Below are 12,847 nucleotides of genomic sequence, written 5' to 3'. Positions count from 1 at the left end.
ATATCAAAGAAAATACAAGGAAAGTAATATTAGTAGCAGAAGTACAAGTATGGCTATACTATAGTGGTATGTTTCATCAGCAAATGCAAGCCTAAATATAACAGATAGAGAAGAACTAGTGATGTCAGAACCAGTTCCTTGCAGTGGTACCAGCTGCTCTGTAGTTGAGAGTTGATCATGCTTCTTTTTGGATTCTGAGAATATTGCTTGGGGGTCAAATGGTGGTAATTCTCTTGCAGTATCTTTCTGCAGGGGAAAAAAAAAGTAATAATAAACTTAATATTGAATAAGTGAGGTGTGAATCAGAAAAACAAAGATGCCAAAGATGACATCCAGGTATTTAAGTTATCCTAGAGAAAGCAATACAGTTCTTACAAAGTCTGAACTCCAGAATTGTATATTAAGTGTATAACATTAGGCATGATTAAACACATTCTAAAGAGACATAGTCCTTAGTTATTACTGAAGTCAACAACTGAAATTCTTCTATATGATTGTTTCCAAAAAATGTTAATATATGAAGCCTTTACAGTGTTCCTGCAAATAAAGTTTTAGCCTGGAAACCCTAGACCTTACATAAATTAAAATGGCAAATCAAACTCCAGAGTAAGTTTTTTCATTTCCTAGTGAAGCTAAAGTTCTCCTGATTTATCACATATACGAGTAGTGTGGTTTTTGTTGTAGTTGGACAGGGTGGTGTTGGGGTTTTTTTAGGCCTCCAGAAGCAATGTTATCCTTAGGTTACCTTTTTGATCTCCATCTCTGAAAGGAATTCCCAAACACTATGATTTTGTTTCTCACATAACTAAGACTTGACCATATTTTCCACTGTCCCTTAGAAAAGTTTCCACCTTTGGTTTCCTTTCTGTGATCCCATTCACCATGTGTTATTGTTCAGCAATACATCTCGCTTAATTTCAACCCTAGCCATACAGTTTTCTTGGTGAAAATTCTTAACCTAAATTATTAATGGCAAGAGGGAGGCCATCCTCTCTAAGTTCGAGTGAGGCGCCTGCAGTTAACTACACCAGGCACTTGCCTAACCCCAGTGTTTGGAATTGCTCTCTGGAGAGTGTCTGACGGCCTCTCACCGCTCTAGTTCCTGCATAAACCATTGTTTCTTTCCCCCCTTTGTGCCTGAAGAATCCTCCTGAATTTTCCTAACCTCAGTACTCTAAAATTTCCTTTAGAGCTTTCCTTTACCAATCTCCTACATTATGTAAAAGGAATTGAGAGGAAGTTTGCAAAATGAACCTAATACAATCCTGCTTTTTTTTTCTTCTCCAGTTTCTCATCTGAGTATCTTAAATGTTACCTGACATTTTAACCCTGCCCTATTATGCATAACATTCAGTGAGTACCACAGAACTATTCTACGTAGATGCAGCATTATTAATATTGGAACAGCAGCTTTTCCTTCAGAAATGCTAAATCAAAACACAAATATATCTTAATACTAAACCAGTGATTACTCCATTTCTGTAAAAATTTACTTTTCCTTCTTTCCACAAAAAGGGCGGAAACACAAATCCCCTAATTACTCTCCGGTGTCAAGATCTACAATCTATGCTGTGTGCTTGCTGTTCAAGTAACCAAGGGAAGTTACACCAGCTCTTTTTTTTTTTTCCCTATGTCATGCTGGAAACCAAACATGGCTCTCTTTCCGCATCTACTTCTTTCTTAGAACTACAGTAGCTTTTATACAAAATGTGCAGGAGGAAGGAGATTTGGGGAGAGATTTGCTACCTTTTTGTGCTAATACTTTTTAAATTTTACGTTTGAGGCCTGAGAATTAGCACTGGAATATCTTCACATTAAAAAATCATATTTGTTACTTCAAGTCACTGTTGTTTCAGGACTCCAGAGACTTTTCAGAATCTGTCTACCTTGCTCTCAGCCAAAATATCTCCAGAAATTGTTCTGCTCACCACTTTACTGCCTGATGCTCTCAGGTACAGCTGTGTTTTTTCTGCCTCACTCTCCTAGCTTGTACCGGAGTCTCCAGGCAGTGATCAGCAGACTGCTTGAAGCAAAGAATTTTGGATTAATAATAAAGCTATCTTTAAAGTTGTATTTTTGTGCTTCTTAGAAATTTTCCTAATTTAAAAAGTTTCTATGTGAAAGAAACAGGGTAGAATCTCTTTGTTAAAATATACTTAAGCTCCATAGAAAAGGAGCACAGTCTCATTACTGAGATGTACTTTTTTCTGCATTATTTTTACTTAAACCTTGATGAATTTACTTAAATTTTTTCATGTACAGTTGGAGAGTAAGATTGAATACATTCGTTCAACCCTTTTATGCAGTAATTGCCATCAATATTTGAGGTTAGTTAACTACTAAAATCCTCAGATTAAAAAGTCAGAATTTAAGAACTTAATTAAGAGTGCTATGAGGTTTTCCACTACGTAGAAAAGAAAACTACTGAAGTAAATTTCTACCCAGAAAACAACAGATTTTGCAAAGGGAGACAGTCATTTCCCATCGCTTTTACCTGCACGCTGGTTCAGTACTCAAAGTACAGTGCTTTACTACCAAGCTATAGAAAAAACTGGAGTGGGAGTTTGCTAATAGTATGACCAAACTTTAAACCCTTGGGGTCAAACATCTAGTTTGCATACATTTAGTTTAGGCTTTGTTTGTGGTGGTGTGGGTTTTTCTTTTTTTAACCTCTAATTTTTAGAAAAGCTGACCTTTCTTTTGGAGGGTGCCATGACTGTTCTAAGTAACAGCAAAAACCTCACCTTTGGCAGGTGGTCAGCCTCCTGAGTCACACTGTAACATTTAATTGGCTTCTCTTCAGCCTGGACTTGCCAACATGTTACCCGAGCACGCAGCCCACTTAGGCAGTTACGTTCTTCCTCTTCCACCTTATTTTGCTTCTGTTGCACTGCTTTTGGTGAAGGCTTCCGTAAGCAAACCTGCTGATGTACAGGTAGTAATTCTGCATGCTGAAAATAATTCAAAATTATCAAAATTATCATAATTACCATTCCAATACTTGGACCTGTTAGGTTTGAGATACGTGAGGGTAATGCCCTGTTTGCACTTATTCCCTGGGCTTACAAAAAACTAAGTTTTATGTCTGGAATAATACAAGCCAGTAAGCAGGTGCTAACTTCTGGAGTTTGTGACATAGCACTTGCCTTTTTTCAAGCACTTTTCTTCCTTGCCCACCCCAAAAGGGGGAGATGGAGCTAACAGAGCTAACTCCCAGGACATCCCCCACGTTCCTGCAGTGCCCAAAACCTCACCTGCTGAGGCTCTGTTTGGTGAAGCATCCTGCTTAGTTTACGTGGCTTTCCTTCATCTTGGAGTTGTTTGCCTGTTACCCCAGTACAGGCTTTGTAGTCTTCACCTTCTATCTTTTTTTGCCTCTGCTGAATTGGTTTTGGCATAGGCCTTGGTAAGCAAACCTGCTGATGTATGGTGAACAATTTTGTATAGTGAAAAAGTCAGTATATTAAAAAGAAAAATGTCCCATCTTCAGTACTGAGAACACAGAATTAAAGTAAGCTTTTATCTTTCTCAAAAGAGTTGTTTTCAGCATTTTAATTATCAATAAATGTCTTCTTCAAACAGTACAAAGTTAGAGCTATGCTGTATTTGGGAAGTATGCTATGAAATAAACTTCAGTTATGCATTTCAAAGCATTCGCTAATAACCTTTATTGGGAATGATGCCAGTAAGTCACTTTGTTTCACTAAGAAGTAGAGCTTGAATGCATTTCCTATCACTAGATTGAGTCAAATGCAAAACTCTCTAAAGTAAGATATCACTAAGATTTCTGACCTGGGTAATCCAATTTAAGAGTTAAGGCTTACATTCTTTTACATAGTTGCATGAGTTAATGCAAGTTTTTCCAGTGCTGCTCTAAGCACTAAGTATCAAATGATGTCTGGTTTTGGCTTTTGTAGCTTGGAAGACAAATGTAGCCAAAACACAAACTGTATGCCACATGCCTTTGGTACTTCTGGCATGCTAATAACTCTGTAATTGTACTGTTTGCATATGGTCTTCCACGCAGCAGCTGTATCTGAGTACAGCAGCTAAAAAAGAAATAATGGTCTTTTTTATACTGCAAATTAAATACATACAGGAGATAGAAATTGCACAACCAAAATACCGTTGAAAGTGCCAGTAGGCACTTTGTATATTGTCTAATCCAAAACACCTTTTAAGAATATAATCCATACTTCTGCTCTGTGAAAACTATTAATGTTTAGAAACATAAAGGTGTATCTGTTCTGAATAACAACTCCAGCCAGTTACAAACAGTCTGTCTCAGGACATAACACTGCAGGTAGCCCTGAGAAATGGAGGTGCAGGGGTGAGGCCCAGTGCCACAGACAGTTATCTGAAGGTATCATGGCACCATGCTGCACTGTACAAGATGTAGCCACTGGTATGCTTTTTATGTCATCTCAAGATTAGATTCAGGTACTACACAGGGAGCTGCTCTTAAAATTCATATTCTGTAGCAATTCCTCTTCACATGACCTTCAAGGAGCTAGTGTTACAGGATCCCCTTATTGGTACTTACAGGTGTTTACTGGTCTTCAGAAGGGAATTAACCCAAAGTCACTTCTTTCCTGTGTACCAAACTGGTACAGGTAGAATCAGACAGGTCATCTGGAGTCAGATTCTGCTCATAAGCAAGAAGTAAGGAGACAGGGGATTGTTTGTAGAGGCTCCCACTATTCTTAGGTTGCCTCTTTAATGGGAGAAATGTTTGGTGAATAAAAGGGGAGGTGGAAAGGGAATGCACAGGGCTGAGATGAAAAGAGTCAGACCTAGGATAACTACAGACTGTGCCATGAAGAGATGCAGTGGGAAGTGCCTGCCTGTCATCAAACACTTTGTCAGGACTGTAGCAAAGTGCACCAGGCCTTGAATATTCTCCACAGCCAATGAAAAATGGAATTTTCTGAACATAGCAATAAATCTAGAGAAGGTTCAGTTATCTCCTCTCTCTACTTGTATACTCCTTAAGTCCTTGAATAACACTAGAAATTTCCTTTCTGCAGCTGTTTTGCAGTGAGTGTTACAGGAAGCTTGTGCAAGTAAGCAGCAGAACTGTCTGAAGAAACATACTCAAGTAAAAAAGAGGTGACTGTTGGAGCAGTGCTAGCATTCTTACTATTCCAAGAAGCAAGACACTCTACATTAAAAATTTCCCTGAAAAAGTGATGACAGGTGCCGAGAGATAGCAATATGCAGACATACTCTCTCTCTGATCTTGTTCTTGGCCATCAAAACCAATTCTGCTTAGTCCTACAGCACACAAGTGGTGCTAACTGACACTCCTCATTCATGGATTTTTCAGTGGGGTTGTGCACTTGCAAATAGCAAGCGCTTTTACAGCCTGGAAGGTCAGGATCATCTTTTATGCCAGCATACTGTCAAGTGTTAGGCCAGGCAATAAGAAAAATATAGATTTACTATTCAGTATCTGACTCTAAGAAATCAAAAACGCCAGTGAACCAGAGATCCAACAGGATCAGCTGGAGATCAGTTAACAGCTACCTGATGTTTCAATTCAGTTCAGAAAACAGTCCAAACTTTTTTAAAAAGCTTCTCAAATTAGTGAGGACGAAGCGGTCACTATCATAGCAAGAGAAATACTGTCACTGAAATAGCTTTTGGTTTTGTTAAAAGAAAAAAGTGATAAAAACAGAAAAGTCAATAAAAATGCTAAAAAAAGTATTTGTAATTACCAAGATCAAAACCCAGTGCCTTTTTATTAAACATGAACTTTTATTCTGCCTTCCATAATACGTAAATAGTTCTGACAATTGGTTTGTGAGGCACTTGCTACAATAAAATGTAATTGTATAATGAGAGAAAGGTGACAATCAGGAGATCATGAAAAAATTACATATTCTCACTGGTGGTTAATTAGCCATGCAAAACCCCCTCAAACAGATATTCTCTTCTATTAGGAATGATTACTATGCAGGCCTACAGATGTCAATACCACAGTCATTCAAATACTTTTGAAGGTTGTAAAGCTCTGGTGCCAAGGTTTTGATTCCAAAGAGCTAATTTATGACTAGAAGGATATTTTATGTCTTCAGTTGCAGCAGCTACAAAACTCAGCAAATCAGAACCATCTGTGCACTGATACTTGAATCACCATTCATCTAGCAGCCTATCAGTCACATTAGTTTGCATCCTGCATTCTTGGCTCACGTACACTTGTGATGGGCCAAAGTTCACCAGAAATTTTAAAAATGAACAGTACCCTGACCCTGCCTTATTGCACACGCATCAGAGACGGAAACAGGGCTTTTGCATACGGGGAGTTTTGAGGCAGAGGTATGATGGGACTGACATTTCACAGCAAGTCCAGTAAGACTGCTAATTACCTCAATCTCCGCTTATTAAAACATGGTTTTATTAACTATATATTTTCAGACTTAAAAGTACAAACGGAAAATATAACACGAGAGCTGTCAGTTTTAAAATTCTGTTAGTGCATCACATAGCACTGCATACCAATAACAGTTAAATCCCAGAATAATACCTCCTCCACATTAGTGGCTGTAGGAGTTTGAAAGCAAGAAAATGAATCAAATGCTTTCACTGATAAAGGTAACTTTGCTTTTAATCTGGAATGAAGGAAAAACCTGGCATTCAGGCTTGTCTTCAAGATGCTAGTGAACCAAGTCCTTGACTTCCCCATTATCCTGAAAGTAAATCATTCTCCACAGACCTACCGCTTTGAAGTGAGAGGCTGTAGGTCAAAAGGACTCATGACAGTTCTTCCTCCTTAAGGGTTGACATTCCACTTTTTAGCAAAGCCAGGGGAAACAGGAATTAACAAACATGGTGTATTTAAGGCAAAGAACTACTGTGTCAGTCTCATTTTAAGATCTTAAACTATTTCCTCTTCTACAAAAGACAAGGCAACAATCAAGCAGGAGATGTCAGAAATAATCCCAGAACTGTCTTACTTTTGATGCTTTAGCAGCACAGTGATTTCGTGCACATGCTGCAGCAGAAAATTCCAGAGGGCCATCATAGCGAGTTCCACTTGACTCTAGTCCATCCAGCAGGATTTTCTTGAGCATTTGATACTTTGGCTTCTCATCATAAGCTAAGCCATAAACACATGCCAAAAACTTGGCTATTTCACCTGTAGAGCATATTGTAATGTAAATTTCCCTTGGTGTAGACCTAGAACTTCAGAAAATTTAATTCCAAAATGGATGCCAGTCCTACATTGCTAAACAAGATGACACAGTTTCAGCTGAAGACACACTCAAAACACAGAACTGACAATATCTTGTCTTTTTGAGACAAGAAAAGGAAAATATAAACTTGGATAACCTCTTGCTAGCTATTATGAAGAAAGTTAACTCTGTCTCTGCTTAACCCAGGACAAGACGCTAACCCTTAAGTGCTATATCTTGTTATACACATGCACTAATTCGTATAGTACCAAAAGCTATCTAAGTATAAATATTAACCAAAATACTTTATTGACAGTTCTGTGTAAAATAGAAGTATTTTATACTCAATAATATATTTAATAATAATATATTTAAATATTAACTACTCTCCACAATACTGTTTTAATCTGCATAAATGTTATACTTTGAATGCTCTGGAAAAAACCAACTTTTTTTAACTTCTAATACTTTTTGACAGATAATTGGTTTTGAGATTACATCCCTAAAACAGTCTTAACAGCAGCATTTTTTATTTTTTTTTGCTATCATTATCGAGTGGTTCTAGAAACAGGGAAACCACTGAATGGGCAGAAATAATACTATTAGGAAAAACATATGGGGAGGATACAATTTTTCTTTCATTTGAAGACCCAAGTGTTTCCTAAAACTGGAGTACTACACCAGATATTAGCATCTAGTAAAATCCCAGATGTAAAGATGTACTAAACATGTATATGCATCATGAATATATTTTATGCAATACATAATGCATTTCAATAATTCAAATACAGAAATGTTATGAAAATGAGTGAATAAAAAAAAAAAAGATACTGACCTTTGAAGGAAGTTTGGTGTTTTCTCTGGGTTGCTTTTATATTTCAGTGAAGGAAGAAATATATGGCAAGACAAACCGTCCATTCATCTGCTTTTTCAAACTCCTCTGAATACTAAGCAATAAACCTTCTGTAGACAGTTGCTTACTATTTCCATACTAACAGCTACTTCTGTTTCTAAGATAGTCACTGCTTCCTAACACCTTGGATTACATATGGCTAGGATCCCTTATGTCACTCTACAGCATACATCACAGATGAGACTGTTCAAGATTTTTGTACCACCACATACTGGGGTTGAAAATTTAGCCCTCAATGTCTGTATCATCTACTTAGTACTTGTTTATTGGATAATGCAGGAAAGCAGCAGGAAAAAAAAGAGTTCCTGCAATAAAAGCATTAAGCATCCTGTATCAGTAAGTATCAAGAATCATTTATTGAAGAATGACCAGCATTTGACAACATCCAGAAATTTACCTTCTCCCCTTACAGTAAACAAGCCTTCGAGCTAAAAATGCTTAAAGGATAATAAGCTTGTACGTGAAGGGCCTGATTCAGTTCCACTGAAGTGAGAAATACTCGTTCAGTTAAACTGCATCCTGAATTAATGAGTATGACATAAACTAACAGCAAGTATAACATAACTACCGTGTTATCAGCTAAGTGCAGAGAGTGCAGGCTGAATTGTTCTGCTGGATAGGTATGTGTAAGAGTGGTTCATGCAGGCTTGATTTCAAGGGGTCCCATTACAATGGCTGCTTGCACCCTATTGTTTGCCCCAAGACCAGAGCCTGGTAATACAGCATGAACTCAGGCCTGGTAAAGGCTTCTAGCTTGAGGTGCAAAACTTAGCAATTACATTTAAGATTTGAAACTGAAGGCTTTGTTAAATTTGTGTTACTTTTACACTGCTTCCCCCAAATAAGCCAAGACTTTGAGGTATTTTTTTGTAACAGGCTAAAGAGCTTTATGGTATATACTGTAAGCACACTTACTACAGCTGCTTCCAGAAGAATCCCATTCCATCACTGAATCTGGGAGCTCATCCATAAGTCTGAAACAACATGAGAGTGCAACAGTTTAATGGGGTTTTGGAGCAGGTGATTCTTCATTTGGGATTTAGAAAGAGAGCAAATCTCTATTCCAAAGGGAGTGGACCTACGGGGTAGCTAATGATTCACAGCACTGCTTTTAAAACAAAATCTCCTCTTCCCAGCTATACTTTTAACTCTTTGCATGACTGCTGATTTCAGCAAGACTAGGCTTACAGCTAAGACTGCACTTTAAGTTTTTCTTTGCAGATGTTTTACATTTTATAGAAACAAAGAGAAAAATGCTTTGAGCTGAAATGGCTTGTTCCAATTTCAGCTTAATGATCAATATTTGTATTTTGGAATTTAAGAAGCAGTTCTGGTCTGCCTACGAGTCATTTAGCATCAGGTGCCTTCTGCCATGTAGCTCAGGGGCAGCTGGGTGATGGCTGTCAAAATTACAAGCAAGCACAGCAGGGACAAAAGGGAAGAGGGAGGTTAAACGGCCTTAAGTCCCATGCACTTCATAAACTGAAGGGCAAGGCCACAGATGTACTTTCTCTCTATCCAGAAAAAGAAATACCGAAGGACACGGGAGCTCAGAATCAATCAGACCCTAAAAACTGATGAAGTAACACCAGCTCTCATCTTTGTGCAGGCCTGAAGCAGGATGATCTCCTAGCACCTGTAGGACCTGCAGCTGCATAAGGCCCCTTGTGCCGAGTATATGAAATCTGGTAGTTCAGTCCAACTATTAATACTGTTAAAGGATCCCTGTTTATGTTCATTTGTTTAAAGAAGCCATAAAGGTCCACCAATCACTAACAGTAAGTGTTCTCACATACATAAATGTGGGGTACCTAGGCTAATAACCTGCAATTCAGTAGTATGTTGTTTAGTATCAGAAATAGGGGTTTCAATTTTGGGGAAATGAAACATTTAAACATAAATATTTTCCTGTAATCTAGCTTAAATTCTAATTCAAATGGAGCCTCTCCGCTAATCAGGGCTTGGCATGAACATTTCTGAACTCAAATACACCAGCAGTCCTTAAATATCCCCTCACCAATCCCCAAAACTTTGGCACAGCTGCTTCATTGCCCCAGCATTATGGGGAGGAAAGACTAAGAACTTGTAGCAAAGGGATGAGAGGATGAGATAACTGCTGAACAACAGACTTTGAGGTCCTGCTCTGGCTCCTGCCTTCCAACTGCACCCCACTTTCCAGGCCCAGGCCCTTCTTCCTCATCATCACACAGACTCCATAGCAGAGGACTGGCATGCTCAGAAGTGATTTGACTGTGCTGTTAATGTACTTATTAACTTACAAGCAACTAGATACACACATATATCTGGATTTCTGTCTATTTCTGGCCTTTGAAAACAGTATAGGCACCAAAAATTAAATAAAAGATGACCTGGCCAAGTTACCTAATACCAATAATGTAATTCATTAGACTAATAGGATTTTTCTGACAAATGGAATTTGTATCAATTTCTGTGCGTTTCCTCTAAGCATCAGTTTGCTTGGCATCCTGAAAATGCGAGCAATCTAAGGGTTAACCTCAAGGGAAGAATTAGCAAAGCAGCTTGATTGATTAAATTGATTTAACATTGAATTGTATAAGTGTTACCTTGCAGAGGGTTGTGTAATGATCAGAACTTCTAAAGGAGAAATATTAAGCATAACATATGATGTCAACATTTACAGATGCAATCTGTATTATCCACAGTGTGCAGGCTAACCTTTTTCTCTGTTGAGAGCCGATGCCACACTGAATTTGCAGATTGATTGCTGTAGATCAGCTATCCCTATTGTGTACCTCTGTTGTGACTTGCCCTACTTTAAAGTTTGCTGCCTTCTCCAATTGTGATGTTACATTTATGAGTAACTACTCTTCTACAGGCTACACTGTACCACATGCAATTAACTCTCTCAAGTCCCAACTGTGAAAGCTAAGAAAGAAAACACTCATACACTGTTGATTTAGTAAGCTCTAAATGAGTCATGCTGGGGAAAAAGGAAAAATTTTAATCAAGTTCTTTAGTATTTTCGTATTTAATTGTTTGTAACGGCAGTAGGCTTATATAACACTAAAAACCCACATAAAAACATCTGAAAAATAGTATCATATAGAAAGTGAAATAAATTGAATGCACATGCAGAAAATCTTCCAAGAGATGTTTGTATTATAGTCTCTACAAAGCACCCATGAAGTTTAATGGAAACACACAACAACCTTCTGTAGTGCAATAAGGCCTGCACTAATTCTCAATTGTTTTCTTTTTTAAAAAGAGAGTATTAAAAAAATACACAGCATACAAACAACTGTTTACTGTGCGTTTGAATTTATCATATCTCTACAGCAGTACAGACAAACATGTGGAAGATGGTATACATGCACACAGAGTTCAGATTTTTAACTGCTTCTAACATTTAATTAAGGAAAACTGGTTTAGCTTTCTCATAAGGTGCTATTCTAGAGGATGTAAATCTGTCTCTTTCAGACCTGCTTTGTTAAGTTATGAAGGCATTACGGGGTTCTAGAGTAGTATGTGCGTGTGCATGTGTAAATGTGTGCATTGTTTTATTTTTACTTTGTTTTTGCAGTCTGGACAGCTACAGGGTCCTTCAGGTTCTGTTCCCAGGGTAGCTTTCCACATAACCATTGCAGCATGCAGTAGCCAAGGATTTCAAGGTCACTTCGTCTGGATGGGGCTAAAATGTAGGGAAGGAGGGGAAAAGAGGGAGAAAAAAAAAGAAAAGATGAAGAATAAGAACCTCTTCTTAGAAAAGACTTTGATTGAACTAGTGTTGATGAAATATGAAAAAGCCAAATGGGCAAAGCATTTTGTTTATTCAGCTGTATTAGACCTAAAACGCCCTGGTATTTGGCCACAGTCCACAGACAGGCAGTGACTTGTTACTGTTGAAGTAAGGGTCAGTTTCCTCACCTCCTCCAACTTCATCCTTCCTCAGTCTGGCCTGTCACATGGACTTGATCCCCATGGCCTCTGACATGATCCAGACAGCCCATAACCGAGTACCAACACTTTCTCAAAGAGCCAAGCAGTAAAACAAAGAAATAAATGTCTGCTGCTAAATTGCTAACACATGTTCCAGGAAGTCCATGGGGTCCACATTGGTCATGCAGGGACCCTGTGAGTGCAGACTAAACACTGATGGCCTTTCCTGTTCTCTTACAGAGCTATTTGAACTTGGAAGATATGACAAAACTGCCATCTAGTGTACATTTACACAGCAAAGTGGTCTGCTTACAACTACAGCAAACTGTTTGCTTAGATAGTTGTAGCACAGGCTAAAATACACTTTCTGTTTACAAGTCCTGTGTAAACTTACCACTACTGCTTCCAAAAAGGAAGTTATTTCAGGAACAACTTACTCTCACCCTGCATGCCCCGAACACATACACACTAACTACAGAATACAAATACAGTAGATATAATTCAATCAAAAATTAACCCCATATCCAAACATCTATGTAGAAAAACTTGTAATTGAAGTTAATCTACAGACTGACTTTTTCAAGAGAAAGCGGGGGGGGGGGGTTGGGTATGCTATAGCATTGCTATTGCTTGCTGCTATTCAGAGGAAACCAAACTTGGAAAAAACTGAACAAGCAGGATTGCTACAATATTTAGTTTGCAAGTCAAGACCATGTGGAATCTGTAAAAACAGAAACTGTTAATTGTGATTAAAGAAAGACAGATGTAGAAGTTAAATTTATGCTTTTCCAAAATGAATTTGAGCTTTCCAGGAATGAAAGGAGATTTCAGATTTGTTCGG

At 38.1% G+C, this 12,847-nt stretch overlaps 1 protein-coding gene across 1 annotated transcript; it reads right to left on the bottom strand.

Moving 5' to 3' along the window:
- Positions 1–3: 3 nt before the first annotated feature.
- LOC104470914 (serine/threonine-protein kinase VRK2-like) lies at positions 4–12,456 on the bottom strand. Its single transcript, XM_010086029.1, has 7 exons — positions 12,444–12,456; positions 11,638–11,758; positions 9,004–9,062; positions 6,957–7,138; positions 3,255–3,416; positions 2,745–2,921; positions 4–246 (listed from the first exon to the last, which is right to left on the bottom strand). Exons 1-7 carry the CDS (start codon positions 12,454–12,456, stop codon positions 4–6), a joined length of 957 nt encoding a protein of 318 aa, XP_010084331.1.
- Positions 12,457–12,847: the final 391 nt, after the last annotated feature.

This window comes from Pterocles gutturalis, unplaced genomic scaffold (genome assembly GCF_000699245.1).
Source record: "Pterocles gutturalis isolate BGI_N339 unplaced genomic scaffold, ASM69924v1 scaffold41700, whole genome shotgun sequence".
NCBI classification, from domain to species: Eukaryota; Metazoa; Chordata; class Aves; order Pterocliformes; family Pteroclidae; genus Pterocles; species Pterocles gutturalis.
Note: the sequence above shows the minus strand (reverse complement) of the source record. Positions and strands in the feature narration are given on the sequence as shown.